At 35.5% G+C, this 26,901-nt stretch overlaps 1 protein-coding gene across 1 annotated transcript in view; it reads left to right on the plus strand.

The window, feature by feature from the left end:
* Window positions 1-26,901, plus strand: part of vas (ATP-dependent RNA helicase vasa) — a 200,891-nt gene that overhangs the window by 78,144 nt on the left and 95,846 nt on the right. The window contains exons 5-7 of the mRNA XM_090371104.1: window positions 4,621-5,058; window positions 17,636-17,722; window positions 18,040-18,063. Of these exons, the coding sequence (XP_090227230.1) occupies window positions 4,621-5,058; window positions 17,636-17,722; window positions 18,040-18,063 (549 nt within the window). The remainder of the gene's footprint in view (window positions 1-4,620; window positions 5,059-17,635; window positions 17,723-18,039; window positions 18,064-26,901) is intronic.

Consider the following 26,901-nt stretch of genomic DNA (forward strand, 5'->3'; position numbering starts at 1 on the left):
ATGTGTTATTGCTGTAAATATTTGTATTACTCTTTCCTGCCTCCCTCTCTTCCACAATGAAAACAAATCCCGGACTGCAAAACTTTTTAGTGGGAAACACTTTAATTGAGCTTATAAATAAAGAATATAACTTAAGTGTGCTTTATTTCATTAATTACTTATTATAAATTGTAAGAAGTATTGTCTGTGCTCTTTGTTTGGAAGCATGTAACATATTCCATATTCATCTGTGCTGAGCTAAAATTTATATTAATTATTACCTGTTTCCTCTCACAAGGAAGTTTTATTGAGCAATTCTACCTTGGTGATGGACAAGAATTTATTGTAAATATACTGATTTCTTTTTTTGTGAGAAAGTGAGTTATTACCATTAGTAATAATAGTTTGCTGATTGCAGTGAACAACAAATTTTGGGTCATATCTTGTTATGGGCATGAAAGTAAATTTACTTTATAGATTTTGGGGTGCTAAACATCGAAATAGTGCATAAAATGGCGGATTGGCTCTTGTTTTCGAAAAAAAAGTTGTTTTTTGTATTTATGCAAGGTATATTTTATTTATATAGCAGTAAGATGTAGCTACAAACGTACCTGTATCAAACATGGGACCTTTTCGCCTTTCACTTGTATTCAGCTTTGGGAACATCCCTTTTCACTATACAACAATAATCTGCTAACATGGTGGCACTCCATTTGCTTTTGTATCTTTGTTCAATCACCAATTGCACCACAGTTTAGCAGGAAGAAATCTAGGTGTGAGTGCAAGAAATGAATCTTCAATGACATGTTGTCCCCCCCCCCCCCAGTTTTTCGTAAGAAGTAATGAGATCTACCACAAGCTGCCCGTAGTTGCTGGCTTTAACAATTCCTAGAAAACCAGTCAAAACATTTCAAAGGGCTTTCTACGCTGATTTCTCGCTATCACTAAGGGCATATTGGAACTGTTTTTCTTTGAAAAGTTGCCTTGTTTGTGTACCAATGAAAATGCCTGCCTTAATCTTCTCTCTACTAAGTCTTGGGAATTTCTCTTGTATGTGAATTCAGGAATGCTCACTTCCAAAGCCTTCAAGAAATTTTTTATGTAGTGCATATCCTTGGCACAACAGTCCTTAATGTAACCCTTTTGTATAGTCCCCATAAAATGGCAATTACCTTTAAATTGCCACATATCTGACACTCATACATCTGATAGTGTACACCTAAGAGGGATGTTCTCCATGTTTACATATGTATGTTATTTTTTTGTTGACAGCATACACAAGAGGTATTGAAGGCAGCATATTTCCATTGTGTAATGGCACAGCCTTAAGCCTAACCTTAGAAGCATCTATAAATACACTTGGTCGTCGACTTACGACCTATGCGACTTACGACCACAAAAAAAAATAATAATAAATTAATTAATTAATTAATAATAAATCAGTAAATCACTACTGGTGACACCCACAACCCAGGTGAGGAGGCACATCGATGACTGGAGGCCTGAAGACAGCACCAGGCACATACACCCAGTCACTCTCTCTCACATACACCCAGTCGCTTTCAAGTATCTGTTGCGTGTGGTGTAGTAATTAAAATTCTACTGAAATACGCATAAAATGTTTAGTAAAAGGAAAATGACTTCACCTACATATACGCCAGCTAAAAAGTCAAGGAAAACTTGATTTAGAGTGTAAAATGAAAATTATTCAGCAGTATGAAGGCGGAAAGAAAGTGAATACAATAGCATGTGACTTGAAGTTATCACATTCCACGGTATTGACGATACTTAAGGACAAAGAAAGAATTCGGGAAGCTGTGAAAGGTTCTGCACTTATTAAGTCTACAATTTTAACCAAACAACGACAGGAACCCATCCATGAAATGGAGAAATTGTTGTTTATGTGGATGGAAGATTTAATACAAAAAAATACACCCATGAGCCTTCACACAGTGCAAGCAAAGGCTAGAAGTTTGTTTCAGTTTAAAATCACGCGCCGGAGACGATTACACAGAAGATTTTCAGGCTAGTACTGGGCGGCCTAAGCGTTTTTAAAAAAAAAAGATTTTCTTTGCATAATGTCTCTATAAATAAACATCTCCTACCTCAACCCAAGAACATGGCCCTGACGATGCATAACCCAGCACAAGCAAAGATTGAAAATTGATTTTGTAAATTTCATTTATATTAATTTTTACATTAATTTTAGATTGTATTTTTGTGTTTACAGTACATTATGTACAATATAATTATAGTTTGTAGTTTTGTTTTTTGTAAACAGTATGAATAATAAACCAATTAAAATGTAGAGAACGTTTGAATTTAACGTCATAGAGAGAGAGAGAGAGAGAGAGATAGCCTAGGCGTAGAAACGAAGGTATATTCAGTATCGCTAAGTAAAAGATAAAAACATTACTGTATTTAAAATGAAAAATAAAAGATTATAAAAATAAATCATAAAGATGATAAAAAGATTAGAAAGGTTAAAAAATACTGTTAATAAATATATGGCCGACATACAACCAGATCGACTTACGACCTGTCAGTCAGAACGGAAGTCGGTCGTAAGTCGACGACCAACTGTAGTCACCATTTATAGAGTTCATCTTCTGTTTGATAGATTTGATCATATTCTTTATTTTGAGTACAAAATGTTGTCACTTTCACAGAATGATCAAGAAGATTTCACTGTTGTAGCCTTGAGGCCAAAAGCTGTGCCTTATTCTTCGGCATCTAGCGATTCCTGATGACGTTATTAAGCTCACTTTCTGTGATCTTGTGTTTCAGAAGGATAAAAAGTTTGGAGAAAATTGTGGATCCCTTGACATAGATGGCTGCTGTATTTTGTATATATCAAGTTGATGTTCATCACTGTCTTCATCTTCATCAGAGTGGACAGAAAAATGGTTGGGTGGTTCAGGAATAGATAGTACTTCACCGTGCGACACGGGACAAATTGCAGATGGTATATTTGGGTACGCCACTTCACTTTTTCTGCATTGTCATCCCTTTTCTAAAAGGAGGCACCATACAGAAGTAACAGCCTGTGACGTGATTCGTTGGCTCACTTCATATCATGGGCACTGCGAAAGGCATAAAATATCCCTTTCAATTCACCCATGCATTGAATTTTGATGACAAGTAGTGCAGCATATGTGTGGAGCTCAGTTCTTGTCCTGGCTGCCTACTTTACAACCAAAGTACAAGAAATACTTTTTTTTATGGCTCTAGTTAAGAGATGCGTTCTTGAAGCTAACGTGACTTCTCCACTTACATAAAAGAAGTCATCCTGACTATTCACACTATTTACAGGGCATATTAATCTTACATGACACAAATACTGCACAAAAATTAGGAAACTCACAGAGAACAAATATTAACTGAGAACAGTTTACCCATACCTAGCTGTATTTGAGGATTACTGCAACAGAGTTGAAGACTCATTTCAGGCGACAACAGCTTATCACATGATGCAGAGTGAGGCCACAGTTACCGCTCAAGTATTAAGAGTGTGGTGGTGGTGCAGAAACTGTGGTGTTGCCATACGTTTTGCCAAGAGCCATAGTTTATAATGTAGAATGACTCGTTAATATGAGACCCCCAACTGTAATTCAAAAACAAGAGCCAGTTGACAAATTTTAACGTGACTTTCTTGTGATAAATGAAATTTTTATGATTTTCAGTAGCATAAAATTAGTCAAGATTGGGTATTTTCGTTTTTGTAACATTTTTATATGTTGACTAATTTTAATAGTTGACCTATTTTTTCTTCAGTGGACTAATCCATTGTTAAAATCTTCATAAAATATTTTCTCAAATTCAAATCTAAAAGTGTTTCAAATTAGTCTTACATGCTTATATATATCCACCATTAGTGTCCACGACTTTCCTATCTTAGAAATGATATAACATAATTTCAGAGATCAGTTTTGTTTTAAATTGACTACAGAAGTTTTAGATGGATAACGAAGAAATCAAAAAATAAATAAAAATAAAGTGTATCAAGACTTGCTGTAGTAGACAAGCATTTTTCAAGGCTTGCAGCGTAATCTCCTTTAGAGTTATTAGCTTCTGCAATTGCACTTTTTCCAGCATTTCTGAATTACCTCTGAGCAGTTATTTGAAAATTATTTTGAAGTTGCTCTGTCATTTTGTATTATTGTTTCTACATCAAAAATGAATTTCCTTTCAAGGTTTTACTTTGTGGAGATGGTGGCACCTCTTGGAGAAACCACTCAGCATGTGCTGAGTGGTTTCTTCACTACAACAATGGTCTTTGCAAACCCACTACAACTTGTAGCATTTTTTGGTCAAACATATTGCCCTTAAAATTTGTATTTAACACATTTGAGTCAATATAGTAATCTTATTAAGCAGTAGATGCTATTTATTAGTAAGCACAGTAAGTGAATTGTTGCAATAATTTCCTAATTATTCCAATAAATGCCACAAGTTTACTGTTTTATTGCTGATGAATAATATATAACAATTATGTATTGCATTAATGTACAGTCATGTTATGTAATCAGAATGACATGTAAAACATGTTAGTCTATTCACAGTACTCTTTATTATGTTTTAGATTTTTTTGGCTGTGTATTTGTAATGTTTTAATAAATTATCTCTGCATTTATTTTTTAGGGCTAATCAATTCCCACAACAATAATTGCAATAAAAAAGAAGATAGTTGGAATAATGCAGCTAATTCATCTTGGGGACAGAGTGGTGTGATAAACAATAGCTCACGATGGGATGGGGTTACTAATGAAAATGCTAATGATGATGATGATGGTTGGAATGAGGATGCTGACTACAGTACAGTTAATAATACAAATCATGAATGGGAAGAAAATACTAGTGGTAAGCAAAATAGCACTTCTGGAAGGACTGATTGGAGAGGTGGTAAAAGTAACCAAAATAGAAGTTCAGGAACTGGTGATAGTTATGGTGATGAAAAATGGGGTAGAGATTCTAAGAGAAACTCTCAAGGTAAATTTGGGAGGTTTGGTTCTGGTTCCAATTCAGGGGATAGTGAAGCTGTAAGAGGTGGTTCTGGACCAAGGAGTGGTGGAAGCAGAGGTAATAACTATTTTTTAATATATATGCTTTAATATTTTCTTGCTGAACTAAACAGCAGTGGGGAAATGGAATTTCCGTAGTTAAAATTAAGTTTTGTAAATTATAAAATGAAAATAATGAAAATAATCAGACTTAGTGTGATTCCTTATCTAGCAAGCATAACTTCAATAAGGCAAAGGGCAAGACAATCCAAAAGGGCAAGGCACTTCAGTGCCTTGCCCTTTTGGATTGTCTTTAAGGATTTTCTGATCAAATACTAGTATAACGTTTTTCAAACTGTTTTCCTTGGAAAGAGTGGGACAGTTGGAAAGTAGAGAGAAGTCACTGAATGTCTATTCCAGTATATTCAGTATGGATAAGGAGGTTGTAAGGAAAATCTTTGCTAACCTAAGAGAAGGTACCCTCTGTTTATTCATAGTGTGGCTGAATTAGGTTGCCTCAGGCCAGGGTTTGATTGTCTTAAAATTCAGTTATTTATTCAGCAAAACTATTAAATTGACAATTGAGTACATGCATTTTATTTACATGGTATACTGACATCTCATTGTTAGTGTTCATTTAACCAATCAGTTAATCTGGGGGAGGTACAGAAAGTTTGGAAACCACTGATTCTGGATATAAATTGTTCATGAGGGCATGAATGGATGTTCATTTTAACAATTTAATTAAAACCAAATTAAGCTATTCAGTGTGAAGAAGGGTTTGCAATTGAAAATGTCAAGTTAAAGGGATGTTGTCATTGAAGCAAGATAAAAAAATATATATGTATAATAACAAAAGTATAATAAAAAGACCTAACAAAAGGGAGAAAAAAAAATGTATGAAACAAGATATGACTTTTTTTTTTTTTTAAATAAGATTACTTTTTGAAAGATGTATGTAGACTATCCTATTTATAAGTTTCTGTCTAAGCTTAGAATAGACACATAGGGTCAAAGGGATTCGGAAGATATTACTATATTTTTCAGAATCATGTGGCATGCATAACTATTTTGTATGCTTACACTTTTATTATTATTATCTCAGTTGATAGTTCAACTTTTTATGATAAGCAATGGACAATCATTGAAAAGTTTGTTTAGAGTATGAGCTGGTTTTTGCTTTTTAAAGCACTTTAATAATTGTAAGTTTAGTGTTTGTGAAATATTTTAATACATGTGCTGCCACTTATATTTGCAAGGATCCTTTGTTTGCCTTTGGGTTCTTCTGTGGACACTGGAACAAGCAGGCACTTCCCGTTTAGTAAATGGATTTCATTTGTGAAGAATCATCACTTCAAATAATGCACCAAATTCACAATGCACTAAAGTACATTTCCTCACCCACCGACCTTCACAATGAAATACAGTATATTACTGACAAATTTATATCCAGAATTTACCCCCATCAACTCATTTTAAATACAATCCTTAACGCTAAAAATAAAATTAAATCTAACATCCCAGCCAAAGACAAAAATAAAACAAACATCTGCATAGTCCTCCCTTACCACAATGAACTAGCAGGACAGTTCCGACGCCTATTTAACAACACTGATATCTCCCTTGTTTTTTTCCACCTACAACAAATTAGGATCCTTCTGCAGCACCTATAAAGACACACACAAATGTTCTACAAACGACCTTAATAATATTATATACCTCATTAATTGTCAACCAAACTGCAACACATGTTATATCGGAAGTACCACTACCAAATTTGGCTCATCAAAAACATCCAACACCTATGCATACTACCATTTCCATAGTCTCACGTCTAACCAATCTGTCACCAGAACTTACAACTCATGCCCAGACTCACAACCACAACCCGCTCATAGATTCTGCCATTTCCATCATTAAACTAAAATCCAGCTACAGAATACTTCAATATGAAGCTCTAGTTATCGAATGGTACAAGCACCACTCTAACCTCAAAATTCTAAATTCTAAACTCCCCTTCAATCTTTCCCCAATTTGAAACCTCTCGAGATTAAAGCTCCTACATGTCAAAAAAGGCATCACGAGAGTATAATTTTTTATTCTTAAAATACCATGGCATTCTCTCCCCACACATTGCCAACTGAAGACGTTCTTTAACTAATGAAAGTCCTCGTAAAGACTATTGGCTTCACCGGATTCACTTACATAGTTTTTAATTATTCTTCTTTCTTTTATTTCGATGACAACCAAGGATTGGATGTGTACACTTCTGTTTCCTTGCGCCTATTTAACTCAGTCAACTTTTACCTACTTCCCTCCCTTTTAATTTTTCAATTTAACAATTCAACTTAAACATTAACCAGGCTACCTAAGTAAACCATCGCAGATTAATTTCAAGGTGAGTACCGCTTTTTAAGCTTTCGCTGTTCTTTTCTAATACTGAACTATATAAGATAACTACACCACGAGCATAGAAAAAACACTGAACTAGATAAAATAGCTTTAATATAAACAACAAACATATGAAACTATGAATGAACCAAATATACAGCTTTTATAGTGTCCTGGCCAGTGCAATTGATGCTAAGCAAAATACCACTGTAATGCAATAGTCCATGGCTCAATCAGTGTTCTGATTTTGCTCAGTTGTTTTGTCTCCTGTTTCCTTTTACTGCACTGGTTTATTGACTGAAATTGAATGGACTCATATTTGCATCATTTTAACACAAGTTTGTGTTTCAACAACAAACGTTAAATGAGGACACTTAACCCATGTTTTTGGTAACAAAAGTTGTCTTATTGAAACATAATATACAAGTTCTTGGCTTAGTACTCGGTTTATCAAAACTTTATACATTTTGGTTTCTTTATGACATCCTTCTTTAGGGCTGATGGTTCTTAATACAAGGGTCAGTCAATAGCTATTTACCCTCACCTAGAAATATTTATTATGGATTTTGATAAGGCAAGCCTTGGTTGACAATTTAATCCTTCACTATGTTGCTGCTATCTTCTAGAGCTAGATATTTCTTCCATCCGTGGATAAGCTCTTTCAGGCCTTGAATAGAGCTTGTCACTTAGTATTAGTATTAGCAACGGCCGTATGGTGCAAGAAAGCCTATGGCTTATGCTGCACCAGCCAAAAAAAAAAAAAAAAAAAATCCGAACAAAACAATGATAAAAACAAAAATTAAATAAATAAATAAATAATAATAATTAATAAATAAATAAAAATAATAAAATGAAATTAAAAATTAAATAAAAAGGAAATTAATCCTATCATCCTATGCGCTTCCCTTACCCGAAAGTACTATCCAGATGACCTTTGAATTTCCCCAAACTGTCGGCCTCTACCACCCATGAAGGCAACTTATTCCAGTAATTTATAACTCGCTGGCTAAAATAAAACTTCCTGCAGTCCAATCTAAACATTTCCCCGCGTAACTTGAATTAAATGTCCCCTAGTTCTAGCATCATTTATAATCTTGAAAATTTTGTCCTCATTCATTTTACTGATGCCTCTCAGAGCCTTAAACACCTCAATCAAATCTCCCCTAAGGTGTCTAGTTTCCAAACTCTGCAACCCACATATTCGAAGTCTTTCTTCATACGGACGCCCTTTTGCCGATCTCACCAGGCGAGTTACCCTTCTTTGCACCCTTTCAAGAAGCTCGATGTCTTTCTTTAGGTGCGGTCTCCATACTTGAACACAGTATTCCAAGTGTGGTCTAACATAGGCCTTATATAATGGGATTATCACGTCCCTATCTCTACTTGCAAAAGTTCGATAGATCTTTGAGCAGAAAGCCTGGCTTTCACTTCATTAATTACTTCATCAGCCTGAAATCTGCAGCCCCGTAATGGTTTCTTCATTTTAGAGAAGTGGAAGAAGTGTGAAGGTGACAGGTCAGGAGAATAAGGTGGGTGCTGCAGATTTTCAAAGCCACACCTGATCTGATCACCAAGGCCATTGTTGAGAGCAGCCTTGCAAGCAAGGAACATTATTGGCTAGGAGGCAGATACCTTTGGATAGCTTCTCACATGTCTTCAACTTGATAGCTTCTCTTAACTTTCCTAGGAGTTTCTGTACTACTTCCCAGTGATGCTCTTGCCTTTGGGAAAGTAATCTGTAATGATGATACCTGTAGAGTCCCAGAAGACTTAACATGACCTTGGCAGCTAATTAAACCTTTGAGGTTGGTGAAGGTGAATTTTTCCACTCTATCGTTTGCTCATCTGTTTTGTTTCTGGTCATAATGATGCACCCAGCACTCATCCATTGTCACAATTTGGTCAGTTATCATCAACATTCTCTTCACAAAGCCCCACCAATTGTACAGAACACTCATGGAGTTTTTGAGGAGATTTCAGCAATCTTGGAACACATCAGGCTGCCACCTGAGATATATACAGGAACTCATGCAATATGTTGCAAACAGAACCATGGCCAATGTTATCTTCGATTTCTAAAAAAAATTATAGTCATACATCTGTCTTCAAGTACGAACTGTTCCACTGTAGCCACAGTGGAGCAGAGTCTGTGGATGAGGTGGGTCCCCTCTGGCTTGGACTTTCACACTGCTTTGCCTACAACTGAACTGTCTGTTCCAGTTTTTCACAGTCTCATAGAATGGTTTATCCTCCCCATGTACAGCTTTCATCTCCTTATGGATGTTTTGCTTATTTTGCCTGGCAAATGAAGAAAATTTTACAATGGACCAAGCCTCAACCTTCTCCATCATTCTACCCTGTGCTGTATTCATGGTTCTAGTTCAGTAACTGATGGATCTAGAAAAACAAATATACATTATCTCTAACTGCACCTCAGTATTTACAAGGAATTTGTTTATATTTCTTCTGCATCCTGTGCACAAATTTTCAAAACAGTCTTCTCTACTAACAGTGGTTTAAATGATAAGTGAGAGGGTGAACTTCTCTAAATCTACACTATGTAGGAACTTAATCCAGAAGTCAATTACTCTCTGACCAAAGACAAATTTTTGCATATAAATAGTCAAAATTACGTATACACATTTTAACAATCCATAATTTGTGAATCTAATAATAAATTTAAATACTTTTTTATTTAACATCTGAATTACTTGCTTAGCTTTAGCTTAAAAGGGAAAAAAAAATCACAAGTTAATGTTTTAGCATCATTTCTATAGACAGTAAACCAACTGAAGTTATGCAGTGGCATAATTACATAACATCTCATATTGTGAATTCCTTCACAATGAGTTGCCTATCTCATACCATGAGTAAGAAATGCTTCCGCTGTAGAGAAGGCTACTGTTACTTATTCTCAGTAGGCACCATCACCACCAGATGGCCATTTCAGGGTTAGTTGGCCTATCATCATTGAGTGGCTGGGTACTCCATTGGAATAACAGCTGCCAACCCAGTTGTGAATTAATTCCATTCACTTATGAGGGGCCAAATAGCCCTGAAATGGCCATCTGGGTGGTCGTGTCTTCTTTACTGGGGAAGCATTATTTATTTGAGATATAATGTGTTGCTTGTGTAATGATAGCAACTTGTAAAGGTAACATATCGTATTGAAGCAACAATATGAGATGTTATGAAATGGTGCCACTGCACAACTTTGGTTGGTTTACTGTGGGTAGAAATGATGCACACTAAATTATGACAGTAAACTTTCTGCATTCTGAGGCTTCTTAGTCCTAAATCCTATGTGTAAGAAAAAACACCATTTAAGATGTTAAAGATGTTCTGGTGTGCATGCCTTAACATCTTTTTTCAACATCCCTGCATACTACAGTGCACAAGTCAGTTGAAATTCTGCATGTTTTCTATTGTAGCCCTCATGCAAAAAAAATCTAGGGACTGAGACCTTGGAGGTATTCAAAAGCACTTTCCCTGCTATCTATCCATTGTTCATGAAATTCCCTGTCTAGGTAGTCACAGACAATAGTATGAAAATGTGGAGGTACTGCATAATTCCTTAACATTTCAAGATCTATAAATACGAATGGGCCTGTTCTACTGGATTCCATTGTTTAAGGATATTAATATTGTATATATCCAGTAGTATATTTAATATAAAAAAAAAATGTACCTTTCAGGGTAAAATGGACCCCTTCATCAGCAATATACTGATTCTAACGGAATAACGACGTTAGAGATAAAATTTAATAGATACAGAGTTGTGCGTGCTGTGATGCATGCATGGCCATGAGATTGATCATTCATCTACTACAGGGATTCCCAAACTTTTTGGTCAGAGACCCCCTAAGTAAAAATTTAGTAATAACAAAGGACCCCCCCCCCCCCCAAGAGCAATAAGTTTCAAGTTAGTATATTTTTTATAAACAAGTTTTTAGAAAATGCATCCAATTATGATCTGCAATGCATAATTAAAAAAAAAAAATTAATGAATACTAACACGTCATCATCATCATCATCATCAGCCATTTTCAATCCACTGCAGGATGAAGGCCTCTCCAGCAACTTTCCAGTTCCTTCTGTTTTGAGCACTGGCCATCCATTTACTACTCAAAAACTCATGAATTTCATCTATCCATCTCCGCCTTTGTCTTCCAGGTTTTCTTCTAGCTCCTCTTGGGTACCATTCTGTTATTTTCTTAGTCCATCTGTCATCATGTCTTCGAGCTATGTGTCCTGCCCAAGACCATTTTAGTTCTTTAGTTTTGATAAGAATGTCCTTTACTTGAGTTTGCTGCCTAATCCATGTGTTTTTCTTCTTATCTAACAGTCTGATTCCCAATATAATTCGTTCCATTCTTCGCTGTGTAGTTCTTAGCTTCTCTTCCATTCTTTTGGTGAGTGACCAAGTTTCACTTCCATAAGTCATGGTGGGGAGTATACATTGATTCATTATTTTACGTTTCAGACAAACTGGGATATTGCTCTTCAGTATGTGACTATATTTCCTGAATGCTGTCCATCCAAAATTTATTCTTCTCTTGACTTCCAGCCATTTATCATTATTACAGCTAATAACTTGTCCCAGATAAGTATATGACTCCACCTTTTCAATTACTGCTCCTTCAATCATTATTTCCCTTTCCGTGGCATACTTGTTCATCATTACTTTTGTTTTAGCCATATTCATCTTTAGTCCAAAATCCTTACTAACTGTGCATAACTGATTAAGATTTTCCTCTAATTCTTTGGGATCGTGGCTTATGACCACAATGTCATCTGCAAATCGTAAATGGTTTAGGTACTCTCCATTCACATTGACTCCTTTCTGCGACCAGTCCAATCTTCTGAAGGCTTCCTCAAGGGCAGCAATAAACAGCTTCGGAGATATTGTGTCTCCTTGTCGAACTCCTTTCTCGATTTTAAATTTGCTACTGTCTTTGTCTAGTCTAATAAAGGATGTAGCACTCTCATATATTTTCTTCAAAATCATAATATATGGAGTATCTATGCCTTGTCTTTCCAGTGCCCGAAACATTGCCTTATGCTGTATGGAGTCAAATGCCTTTTCATAATCCACAAACGCCAGGCATAATGGTGTTTTATATTCATTTGCTTTCTCCATTAGCTGTGATATTACGTGAAGGTGATCCATAGTTGAGAATCCTGTCCTAAAGCCAGCTTGCTCTTTCGGTTGATTCTCATCAAGTATTCTTTCTAATCTGTTAGTAATGACCCTTGTGAACAACTTGTAGATATGGGATAACAAGCTAATTGGTCTATAATTTCCAATTTCTGATTTATCTCCTTTCTTATGCAGCAAAACTATGATTGCATTATTCCACTGCTTAGGCATCACACCTTTTCTAATGCACTTTGTGAAAAGCCTTGCCAGTTTTTGTGTTATGTCTCTTCCTCCCAATTTTAACAACTCTACAGTAACTTCATCTTCCCCCGGGGCTTTCCGATTCTTCATTTTCTTCAATGCATGTTCTACCTCATCAGAAAGAATATCGGGTATGTCGTATGTGTTGCTACTTTGCAATCCATCTTCCCCACTGCTGGTATCATTCCCTCGCTCCTTGTATAATTCTCTATAGTAGTCTTCTGCTATTTGAATTATGCCTTCTCTGCTCTTTATAAGTACACCATCGCTATTCTTCAGTTTCAGTATCATTTGTCTTTCTGTATTACTGCTCATGGCTGCTGATTTAAATCCTTTGTTTTCCCTTAATGCTTGTTCTACTTTTCTTGTGTTAAATCTTCTTATGTCCTCTCTGAGTCTCTTTCTAATGGCTTTGCATAACTCAGTATACTCAATTTTCTCCCTGTCAGTGTTTTTCTTGCTCTTCATTTGTCGTCTTTCGTTCATCATGACAAGTGTTTCTTGACTAATTTTTTCTTCTTTGGATTTCTGTTTCCCTATAGGTTTCTTGGGCTTTATCACTTTCAAAAAGTTGTAATATTCCTCGTCGATATCTTGGTCCTGAGCAGTCTGCAGAAGCTCAAACTTGTTCTTAAGTTCCAGTACATACTGCTTTTTCTCCTCCTCTGTTATTTCAAAGACCTTTGTATTATTTACTCGAGTCAGTTTTTTCCTTTCCTTTCCCACATCTATATAAAGTGTACATCTTACCATTCTGTGATCACTTCCAACATTTACCTTATTCAGGACGGTAACATCATTCACAATATATCTTCTGTTAGTGAGGATGAAGTCGATTTCATTAGTTGTTAATCCATTTGGACTCTTCCATGTCCACTTTCTGTTCACCCTTTTCTTGAAAAAAGTGTTCATTACTGACAGTCCTTGAGATTCTGCAAATTCCACAAGTCTTTCACCTCTTTCATTTCTTTCACCAATTCCAAAATTTCCTATAGTTCCTCTTTCTGCGCTGTTTTGCCTTTTTCCAACCTTAGCATTGAAGTCCCCCATAATAATAGTGTAGTGGGTTTTCTGCTCGTCTAGAAGACTCTCAATTTCAGTGTACATTTCTTCAACCTCTTCATCATCATGGCTCGATGTTGGTGCATAAATCATTATAATCTTTAGCTTGTACCTCTTAGAAATCTTGAGTATTAGTCTTGACACCCTTGGTGATGTACTTTTGAATTCCAAAATGTTGTTTTTAAAATCTTTATGGACCAGAAACCCAACTCCACCTTCACTCCTTTCACTGTTTCCATTGGTGTACAGCAGATTTCCACTTGATAAACTTATAAGTGATTCATTTCTTCTTCTTGTTTCAGCCAAACCGATGATATTCCAATTCACATTTTCTAATTCCTTTTCCAGCTCTAATATCCTGTCTTCACCGATGAGTGATCGTACATTATAACAGGCCAAGTTCAATTTCCGTGCATGGCAGCCTGGTCGTACCCAGAGATTCTTAGCACCCTCTGCTTCCACTCTGATCCTCTCGCTGCCGTAAGAGGGAGAGTGAAAGCTGCTGGGGACTGAGGGCCATTTGTATTGTTGTGCTCTCATTGCTGGAGGGTTTGGTCTTTTCCTCTTCACGCTGACCAGGCGTCTTGAAGAGAACCACTCTACACGTTCGTTGCCACCTAAGTGACGTAACAGGGCTTACCATCGAGAAGGTGTGCATGAGAAGGTGGGCGAGAAGGTGTGCATCCTTCACATTAGATATGCGGTACTAACACGTACCGCATATCTAATGTGAAGGATGTGGTTGGTGTGCTTTTAGAGGAGAGGAAATATTGGGTTTGTGATTTGTTAGTTTTAATCTTAGATCTCCATTATTTTCGAGATCTAGTCGATTTCTCTGCTTAGTTAAAATACTGTTAGCAAGGCTAAATCTGGCTTCTACCATTGTATGAACTTGGAAAGGTCAGTAATAAAGGCTCGATAGTTTGAGATAGTTTTCAATAATATTTTTACTTGTCCAAAATCCCCTGAAGCTTCTTTTGAGTGCAGTGATTTAGCTTCTAGGTCCATCTTCATTTGAATAATTTCCTCTTGCAAATCCAAATCGTCCCAATCACCCTCTGCATGAAATGGAGACAATCCATTCTGGAACTTTCGTATCTTCGAGATCCTTGAATCTACTTTTAAAATCCTCCTTTAAGCATTCGAGGTGAGCTATATAAATAAATGTCGGCATCCGAAAAATTTCCTTTGAAGTGAAAGAAGTGAAAATTTCTACTACCCAGTGAAATTTTGAAGAGCATTAACTTTTCTTGAAATCCCAAAATAATTGTACGACTCTATAATTGTAATGTCTTTCTTTGCCTTGCAGTTTTTTTTTTTTTTTTGTGCTTCACTGAATTTGGAAAATATATCAGCAAGGTAAAAGAGGATGGTTTTTACACTGACTAAATTCATCAGCAAATGATTGATTATGCTCGGACAGAAATTCCACCACTGAGTTATAAAGTTCTACAAGCCTTTGCAAACAGTTACCTTTTGACAACCATCTTACTTCTGTACGAAGGAGCAATTGGTTGAAATTTTCGTCATTTTTTCACATAGCATAGCAAACAGTCTGCTGTTAAGAGCATTTGCTAATATTTTATTTATTACCTTAAGGATGAAATAGGCCCACCCCCCGGCCATATTAATTTTTGGGGGCCCTGGCCAAGCAAACAAAAGGGAGTAAACAATGGATACACAACATAAACTGGAAGAGAACAGAAAAGGGCGAATTCCATCATTTACTACAGGACTTAGAAGAAGATGAAAATCGTTTTAAGATGTACTTACGGATGAGATAGTAGAATTTAATTTCCAACATAATCTTAATTAAGGATGACATGCAAGGGCAAAATACCCAATTTCGAAATTCTGTCAGCAGTAAGGAAAAATTAGTTGTATGTTTAAGGAAAGTCGAAATACTGTAAGTTTAATTTGGAATAAGGATTTATTTGGTCACAAGAAAAAACAATTTTTTAATATTAAATTTAATAACAAAAACAACTTCACAATGCTAAAAATTGAACTTGTTAGAAATTGTTATGAGTTGTAAAAACTGAAATGATTGACTTGTTCCTCCTCTGAATTTGTAAATCGTAATACTGTTGGTCTATTTTCCTCCTTTGGCCATCTTTGAGTGTCTATGCAACTGGACATGTTTCTATTATCATTTCCTCTATTTTCTTCTGTCAGAAAACTCATGCCGTGTGAAATTTTCTGCTCGAACAGAAAACTGCGAAGTCGTGAGGACTTGAATCGGCCTTGAAGGCCAATGTGTTATCTTGTGACTACAGCCATTAACAACAGTTTGTCTCCAACCAATAAACAAAATGGGAAATATAGCTCTCTCTCTCTCTCTCTCTCTCTCTCTCTCTCTCTCTCTCTCTCTCTCTCTCTCTCTCTCTCTCTCTCTCTCTCTCTCTCTCACACATACATTTAACGTTTAACTTGTTTCCATGTAACCTCACATGAGGTGCTAATAGTGCGATTCCACCCTAAGCCACTTTGCTGACTGCCCGAGTTAATGACTTGTTTTCTATACTAATTCTAGATTTCTAGAATTATCTTTGTGAGGAAATAGTTTCTTTAAAGACCCCTAAAATAATCTTACCGATCCTCAGTGGCTTTATCAGGAACTAAAGATCCCGGGGGTCGCTCCCGACCACTTTGGGAATCCCTGATCTACTAGATCGGCACTCATTGTTGGTGCACGAACTTCTGTGGGTTTGCTGCCAGTGTTTATCCAGCTTCAAGACAGTTGTTTCCAAGATAGGGTGTAGCCTTGTGCCCTTGCAGCGATTCATAGCTCTTGAATTAAATATATTACTGGATATATACAATATTAATCTCCTTATTTCAAGATCCCTCTCTAGTAACGGTGCCACTGAATCTATAAGGTCCAGTGATCCATACAGTTACCCCCAGCAGGTTAACCTCTTTCTGCAAGGTGAGGTAAGGATTTTCACTGTCCCAGTAAACACAGTTGTGATGATTCAAATATCCATTTAGTTTGAAGTGACTTTGTCTGACCATACAAATGCAACCTCAAAAGCTGCTATTCCACCATTTTTATGAAAATACCACTTAAAATATTGTGTTCATTTATTTGGATCATCTTCCTGTATTGTATGCAATAATCAGGGTCTAGAAGATTTCAAATTTATGTTCTGTAAAGATTCTTCTAACACTTGATGACTTTTTGCAGTTCTTGCGTGCATTGTGTTGTTGAATTCTGTGGGGAATGTTCAGATATATTTGTGACTGCTTCATTGTTTTTTCTACCTCGATGTCCCTTTTTTTCACACTGCTTGTCTTATTGATATTGTGTATGCTGCAGTGTTCCTCAGATTTATCATGCAGATGGATTATTGTTAGACGAGTAGGCACCTTGTTTAATATTGTCTTCTGCATGCATGCATGCTGAACCTCTACAACAATTTCAAACATTATTTAAGAATCACTTTTCTCATTGAAACTTAATTGCATGCTCTTCATCACTTTTATAGGTTTCAGTCAATCTGAATAAAGAAGTAATATAAATTGCTCATCTGATTTTATTAATTATAGATTTTGAAAGTGTGTATACATAATTTACTTGGTGCTAAATTCATAAGCTTGCTTAAACTTTCTGCTGACTATGATTTCTTAATCTTACTTAATCTTAATCTTACAATTATTTAATTGTAAGATTATTCTTATTCTAGAATAATAATAGATCAGTAGAATTTGAATAGTAGAAAAGTTGAATTACTATACTTTCCTGAAGTCTTTTTTTTTTTTTTTTTTTCATTGATCACTTTTAATAATTGCCTTGAAACAGCTTGTTATAAATGTGGAATGGAAGGACACCTGAGCAGGGAGTGCCCGTCAGGAAATGGTTCTGCTAAATCCAGGTCTGATAATAAAGGTAAGTGCCAAAATAATAACATTATTAAATCTTTGTTTTATGACATCACTGTGTGATTTTTTTTATAATATGAAAAGTTACAGCTCAAGGATTTCTAGTTATTAAGCTTACAATAATAATTTAGTAATTTCCATGTAGCGAATTTTTAAATTAAAACTAAAACAACTACAAAGATAAACCTTAAGTGTTGGTCAAAGAATACTTCATTGATCACTTTTATAATTTTTAATATTTTGTGTAACTTTGTGCTAGTTAAAAATATAACCAGAAAAATATACTTATGGAGTGTACTTTTTTTTTTGTGCTACATATTCCAGGTGGAAAACAGGAAAGGGGAAAAGGTAAGGTAAGAGCTCACAACTGCAAGTTTGTTGTGTTTATAAATGTGCATGCTTGGATTGCATATCAAATTTTGGTCAGTTTGAGCTTTGAATTAATTTCTGGTAAACACTTAACTTCTGTATAGGAGTTTTCTGTCATTTAAACTCTACCAACAGTATGCTCTGAGGCTGTGCTCACTCTTCTAATCTATAAAAAAGACTTTATTCCAGCTGCATACAACCTTTTGGTTATGGAGATATTGTAGCATCTGAATGTGTTATACCACTAAAGTGAAATCACAATAATTTATATTGGTTTTGGTGTACTACTAATCTTCTGATTTGTTACTTTAATCATCCTCTTCTTTGTGATGTTATAGTACGTTTACCATTTGAAACTCATTTGGGGATATCTGGGTTCAAATGCTATTAGTGAATTTATACAAGCTTCTTAGCAAACTTTGTAAGCTGTTTCATAGAACTCATTAATATTTACACTGGTACTGACATGATGGCACTGTTCTATTTAGTGACATCAGATCCAGAATCTTAAAGTGAAATAGTAAGTGCTTTCCTGATTTCAATGGTAATTTTAATTTTGCTTAAAAAAATTGTCCCATTTGTGGCTATAAAGATTATTTGAGATTACAACAGGAGTTACATAAAAGTGTAACAGTACTGCTCTACATTGATCTTCTGGTTTATGAACATTTGATCATACAAATAAGAATTTTTGGCACCTCATTCAATTTAAGAATTTTAAGCTTAATCCTATGAGTTTAGCTCATCTTTGGAAACTTCACAAGAACATTTTGTTGAGTTGGTAAAGATGATCCTTAAATCATTTCTCAGCCCGTCTGCCTAATATTTCTAGATCTTGTTGCAGTAGTTTACCTTGATTAATGTAATTAACCACCCTGCTAACCTTCTGCAATCAGCAATTCTCTAATCATCTGCAAACTCAGACATTAAGACTGATATAACTTCATCAGCATCATTAATAAATGTAGAAAACAGCAATGGGCCAAGCATTGAACCCTGGGTATCTCCACTAATAATAGTAGTCCAAGAAGAACAGTGGCTGTTGATAACTGCTCTGTCACACTGAACCATCCATAATGCCACACTGCTCCAATTTGTACAGCAATCTTTCATGTGAAAAAGTATCAAAAACTTTTCTGAAATCTAAGTATATGATGCCAGAATTATTTTTTGCATCCAGTTCCTTTTTTACTGTATCATAGTATACAATCATATTATTCATACAGGTTCACCCCTTAACAAATCTATGCTGTGGCTACAGTATAATGACATTCCTGTCATGGATGATCCTACATTACTTCCTTAACATGTTCCGTACCTGAACACAAACTTTCATCAAAACAAAGTGCAATTTTTATGCCTCAGTGCAAATATGTGTCCATTGAATTGCATTCAATAAATGAACACTGTAAAAGGAAAAGTACATGAAATGACCAACTGATATCAACACACTGATTGAACCACGTGCTATTGCATTACAGCTGGGATTTTGCTTAGTCAATTGCACGATCTGAAGATCGTTATGAAATCTGTATACCTGGTTCAGATTCATATTTTTTGCTTATGTTGCTGTTTTATTGAATATTTTTTTTTTTGCTTATGTTGAAGTCATATAATTGAGTATTTTCCACAAGAAGAAAAGATAAAATTTTTTTGAAGATTATGCTTGCTGAATTTTAATTCTTTAGTTTGTGAAAAACAGGGCATCAAACTTAGTGTGTCTACTGATAATTTTGTGCAAAAAGTGCTTTTCTATGAAATATTTCCATGAAGGGTTGTTATAATGGAGCAACAGCCTGGGATATCAGACTGAAAAGGAACAGAGATGGACAGTATGTTGAAGCTGCTGATATTGAATCAGCTTTTTATATATCATCTGATACTGAAATAGAATTGTGTTAAAATGATGTGGATTCTTTCTAAATTTTGTTCTTTAGAATTGTCTTCAAATGATGCTGATTCCTTTTTTTCACACTGCTTGTCTTATTGATATTGTGTATGCTGCAGTGTTCCTCAGATTTATCATGCAGATGGGTTATTGTTAGATGTGTATGCAGATTCTGAATCTTGTTCGAATGCATGTGTTGATATTAGAATGCTACAAATGCTCCAAGTAATGCCGATGTTATTTTGAGTGATGATTATTCACAGATGAAATACATTTAATTAAAAGCACTCCCTACTTGTTTCAGTGTCCCAAGACACAAATAAAGGATCTTTGCAAATATAAGTGGCAATCAGCGATTCCATTATTTTCGTGGAAAAGAAGTTAAACTAACAGGTCTGTAATTACTCATCTTTTGACACCCCCCCCCCCCCATTTTGTGAATTGGGGATACATTTGAAATCTTCAGTTCATAGTGACTTCTGAATCCAAGAATGCTCTCATAATAATGGCTAAAGGTTTTCTGACTTCTTTTGTTGTCCCGCTTAATATAATTGGATAGATTCTATCAACCTAGGTGATTCCTTAACATTTAGCTTCAACTATTTCTCTTCTACTTCTATCAGTTATAAAAAGCAATAGTTTCCTTGTAGAATTTTATGAAGATAATTTTGACAGTTGAATCTCATTAATACAGAGTTCAAGGGACCTAAATTTTCACTTTTTATAATAACGAGGTTTGTAGTGACAAGGATCCCCAAAAATTCTAAAATTTTATTTTTTGTTTTTCGGCACATATTATATATCTAAGAATAATCATAAATAATATCAAAAATAAATAAAAAAATTCAAATTAATAAAATAATAAAAATGAAAAATGATAAAAACAAAAGCCTTGTCTAACAATACAGTAATAGGAATAACACACTTTATTAAAGATTCTTTTATTTGTAAGATAAACTAAGAGAAAAGCAATTATCAGAAATGAAAATATTGTATAGTATATATTTTGATATGTACAATATTTTAGTATCACAGTAAAAAGAATTAATCTTAATATAAAAGGAGACATACAAACCAATTAACTTTTTGATAAATTAATCAAATTTAAAGAAAGAATCCAGTGTTCTTTGCACAGTCTTGTCCTATATGCATTTTTAACTATAGCACAGACTATTATAAAATGCAATAGCTGTTTCTTTATCAACATTACTGCAGGCCAACACATTCTATATTATTCTCTAACTATGCTGAATGCATTTTGGCATCTTTTTTTAGATGGCAGTGTATGTGTGTGTGCTTCTTCACTTTCACTGTCTCTGGTAACAAAAATATCGTTTTGCTTGGTACTCAGTAGCTCTTCTGGTGTTTAGTTGCTGTGGTAGAAACTACATCATGCACCTTCACAAACTCTTTAAATTCTCCAACAAAATCATATGCTCCTTCAAATCCCCCCATTCCTCAATGTTGCTATCACATTTGTCTGCTGGACCATGATATTCTCTTCAAAGCCACTCTTTCTGAAGCAGTTGATTATTACACTTGATGCAATCAATACTCAAGCAATAAATTAGGGATAACATCGAAGACATTCCAGTTTGGCTGAAAATTGTTCTCTCATATATGTTGTGGATCAAGTACCTTATTAGGCAGGCTCTATATACTGTCTTGTGGTTATAAATAATGCCTCGATCCAGCTGCATAAAACTGGTGGTTAAAAAAAAAAAAAAAAAAAAAAGGGGTAAACTGCAGCCATTATTATTAACCCACTGCAGGATGGAAGCCTCCTCAACAATTCATGGTGAGGGAAATGGACCATAATCTGCCACGCTGGTCCAGTGCTGGTTGGCAGATCGACCGTATTTAGCAATCAGGGGTTTGAATCCTGGTCTACTCAAAGAGCATGTGCTACTACACTCCCGCTCATGACCACTTGGCAATGAGAGGTAAAAACAACACCCGTATATTTGTCAACTTAAGTGTCTCGGCAGAAAGTGCTGTACAACAATCCAGACTCATCGAAATGTTCCTTTTTTTTTCTGAAGCCATTTTTCTGTCCACTTTTGATAACTGACTGAAAAATTTTCACTGTAAGCCAAGCACTTCTGTTGGCCACATCACAGGAAAGTTGGTTAACTTCTTTAACACATTTTGACTTGGAAAACTTAACCAATCACAATTGGGTATAGTTTTGTATTGCCATCTGAATTTCAGCATAACAGAACAGTGAGCCTTTGTTTACTTAATTTTCCACCCCAACAAACCTTCTCAAACAGCAAATATTTTGTTTGGCAACAAATTATAAAATAAACCCGGCTCTTCAAGATTAAAAATATTCTTTGCCTCGTATTTTTCAAGAATGGACTGTACAGAACACAACCAGTCTGTAGCCTTTTTTTGTCAACTAATCCAGACTCGCTGCAAACATTTCACAAAACCAAGTTATTCCTGTCTTTAAATATTTAGAGCCAGCCACTGCAGCATTTGAAGTCACTCATTCTGTGTTGCTGAGCTAGATAATTTCTTTTTTTGCAAAATAGGACCTGATATTAGCAAATTAGATGCACATATTTGTTGGTACCACTCAGTTTTGTTTCAAACTCCTCCTGTATTGAACCAGGAATCCTTTTCCTGTTTCTTTATCACTGCTCCAGTATCACACGCTTCAAGTTTCTTTTTTTGGTTTTTCAGTATTGTAGATAAAGCAGGTAAAGTGATGTATTCCTTTGCAATGTCTGCTTTGCTTTGTTCCATCCTATTAGCCTCTTGTATAATTTTCAGTTTAATTTCCAGGCTTAATTCCATCAGTTTACATTTTGTTGCCATAACACTGCTAGATGAGATTTAACATAAACAAACTTTAAATTAATTTAAAGACTAATTCCATAAAAGACATTAGCTCAGATAAAAATCAGATTATACTGCAGCAAAAGACTCTTTGAACTGGCGTAACAATTGCAACTGACCTTTTCCCGTGGAAAGCGAGAGTGTATGTAAAAAACTTAGAAAAACTGTTTTTATTATTTTCTTAATTTAACATCTCATCCTTCCCAATGATGTTTTTCAGAGTGCACTTAAGTTGTAGCTACCATAAACTGGTTTTGTTTACACAAAAGTAAATTCTAAAAGTCAGTGCCATCCTTTGGGAAGCAGGGAACTGGGTGGCCAGAAGCAATAATGCGGGCAATAATCAGACAACTGCTAAATTTGTATTAAACACAAAATAACAATATTTATTTCTCATGGGGTGAAAATTAACTTTGTAATACATATTAACCGAATTTTGTAATAAACGAATATATGTACATAGAAAAGCCTATCCTTTTGCAGGGGAATGGTATATGCTTCATATATACGAGTACTTTTTATAAATAGTTTGTATTAACGAGATTTTACTGTAGTAGTAGTAATGGCAAATGATGCAAGAAAGCAAGCTTATATAGCGTCAGCCAAGGGGGGGGGGAGATCTACACAATACACAGCTTTTAAATTGAAAGACATTTTTAATGTATGGGCATGAGTGGAACCAACAAAATAGCTTTTTATAATTGAAAATTACAGAAACTGTGATTTTCCATGGTATGTTTTAAAAACAAATTTACATTAAATATGCAGCTAATAAGAAAGCAGGGATGATTTTCGATGTTTTTCAACAGTACTCAAGTAAGTGGAACAATGAATTAAGGGAGACAAAATGTAGAAAAATTTTACAACTGGTACATATCTGTCCAGTGCATCCATGCATGCAAGATTTACCAAACAAAAATCTGGTGTTTTTGCCTCCAAATGAAACCTATATTTAGAAACTACTGGACATGGCATTATTAAAAGCTTCAAGGTTTATTTCATGCAATTCTCAGTTCTCCAACTGATTGACAAATATGAGTATTACACAACGTTGTTTCTGTATTGGATTCAATTTGTTTGAGGAGTGATACATGGGATACTGCTACACCTGCAATGTTGATAAAAAAAAAAAAAAAAAAAAAAAGGCACCATCCAATTTTCTTAACACTTAAATATGAGTACTTAAACTAACAAAGGAATGCTTGGTAATGTTATGTTTTTATAAAGTTGTATTGTATTTATGCTACTTCTTCCAGGTTTAGATTAATGGCTACCTAGTAATACCAGGTGGCCATTAAGTTCACAGAACTTTGAATGAATGTTTTGTATTTGCTGACAGAAGTTGCAATATTTTGCAAATAACATAAAACAATCTCCCCATATACATTCTATTTATGAATAAAAAAAATTTTTTTTCATGCAGGTTTTTCTTTTTTCCAACCAAAATTGAGTTATCAGCAAATCCTGTCTGAGAGTGTATGGTATTCTGAAGTGAACAATACCTTTGGCAGGGTCCCCTGTTAGTGAATAAGTTTTTCAGCATGGTAAAGTAATTAAACTGGAAAACATGGAAACAACTTCTGATGAATAACTCAGAAAATAGGCCAAGTAGAAGATTTTGAGAGAAATAGGCTGAGCCTAAAATTGGATAACTTGCAAAACACTTTGCTGACCTAATAAGAGAAGATTGCAGTTTGTACTTCACCGCTTTGGTGCAGTTAGACAGTTGTCATCTTTGGTGTTCAATGCACTTAATTTGAATGGATCAGTGAGTAAATTATCTTAGTACCTGGAGAATTAAAAATCAATATGATGTAGAACTTGTGCATGTGAATACATTTTGTGCTCTCAGTCATCGATTATTTGTTAATTTTTCTTCTTGGGAATAGTCATCACTGAGGTTTTCTATCTCATAACTCAACGAAAGTAAAGAAAGAGAACAAACTGTCTGAACTACCGGAACCCTATCGGCAAACTGCTTTCTATTAAACTCTGATTCATCTTAAACCTACAATGTTATACTCTTATGCCATTGCAACAGTCAGGTTATCATCTGTTACCCTCACATGTCACTAATCCATTCATTCACTTATTCTTATTTGCTAATATGATATGCAGTGTTAAATTTATGTAGCCTACTTGTGAATATTATTTAAGCAAATCATGTTTTGCTTGCCATCATAGCTATTCTTCAGTCAGACACTGAATACCATCAAATATAGTATCCAAATGCATAGAAGATACCTAGCTTTTAACTTTGCATTCACTTTGCATTAGTATGTCAAGGAGAAGGAGATGCCTGACGACAGTCTTGGAAATCTTTGTGGAGAAGGAAATGGACACAGGACAGCATTCACAGGACAGCATTCATCCATACTTCCCTCCAAGAGATAAATCCAAGACTGAGAAAAAGTAAGCTCTCAGCACTTCGGAAGCCACCTGATTGATCCACTGAGCCAAAATAATTTCTAAATTCCTGAAGTAGAATTGTCCTGGATTCTGGCAAAATATTGATGATATGAAGGCTCTCCTGTAAAAGCACGAGCCAGTTTGCATTTGTATGCAGGAGACATATTTGAAGGCAAATGAAAACCCATCATTTTTTAATATAACTATCATACGTAAGGACATAACTAGGGCTAGACCTGCCTGTGATTGGCACACAAAAGCCTTAGATGCTGATGTGCCATAAAACTTCTAATAACCAACCTGCCTGTGGAGTTGCCATCCTTGTGGGTACCCAACAAGGATGGCAACTCCACCTTGTTGGGTTAGTAAAAACCCAACCATAATTTGCCTTATGGTTGGGTTTTTACTAACAATCTGATTTATTTTCCACCTGGGTCTGATAGCTCTCAGAGAGCTCTTGATGATCTCATTGTGGAGCTGCCTTCCTTTGTCTTAGTTCTGGAAGATTTCAGTGGACATACTACCCTGTGTGGGTAGTGCTGACATTAATGGAAGGGACACGTCATAGTGCATATGCTCAATGACAATAACCACACTTCCATCAGAGAGACACCTTGATGATCTAATTGTGCAGCTGCCTTCCCCTGTCTTACTTCTGGGGGGTGGTGCTGACACTAATGGAAGGGGCTTGTCATGGAGCATATGCTCACTGACAGTAACCTCTCCCTTCTAAATGTGGGAACTAACACCTTCCCCATGCCTACCCCTATGTTTTCTGCCATTGATCTTTCGATCTGCTCCCCTTCTCTCTTCCCTTCACTTATTTAGGAGGTGGAGGTGAACCTCTATGGAATTGATCACTTCTGTACGATACCTACCCTAATTAGTGGGAGACCACTAATTTAGCTGACTCGGAATGCCTTTCAACCTCTGGCAGAATTTGACTCTGGTACAGTTAGTCAAGAGCTGAACAATAGTGCAGTTACATACGTCATAGAAAAAAATATTGTTCATGCAGCAGCAATTGCCATTCTAAAATCATCTACCCAGTTTCAAACTTTTCCAAAACCATGGTGGAATACAGATTGCACAGCAGTAAAAAATGCTCAAAACAAAGCCTGGTAGGATATTTCAATGATATCCTACCATGGCCAATCTAATAGCCTTTAACCATGCACAGGCCAGAGAATGCTACATCTGCCATCAGAGTCAAAAGGAATTGTGGATCCGTTTCACATCATCAATTACTCAGTCTACTAGCACTAAAGTGGTCTTGTATAGCATCTGGAAAATGAGAAAATATACATTTCACCCTTCATCGATCGTAGAATATAATGGATGCACAATGCAGAGCCAACTGCAAAACTAGTGCTCTCAGGGATTCATTTTCTAACATCTCTGCATATCTCCCTATTCCCAAGAGTTCCCGATCCTAAAACATTAAAGGCACAAAACAGGCCCTTAATTTCACATCAAAGGGCCTTTATCTCTATAACAAGCAATTCACTATACAGGAACTAAAAAGAACTCTTGCCCATTCTGAGGCAAGTACTGTTGGACCTGATGGCATCCATTATGAAATGGTTAAGCAAGCACCTTTCATCTATGAAAGGTGCTTGCTAAATCTATGAATTATCTTACCTGCTCCTTCTGTATAACAGAACTTTATTGAAAGC

This window comes from Mastigoproctus giganteus, chromosome 4 (assembly GCF_048544385.1).
Source record: "Mastigoproctus giganteus isolate SK-2022 chromosome 4, ASM4854438v1, whole genome shotgun sequence".
NCBI classification, from domain to species: Eukaryota; Metazoa; Arthropoda; class Arachnida; order Uropygi; family Thelyphonidae; genus Mastigoproctus; species Mastigoproctus giganteus.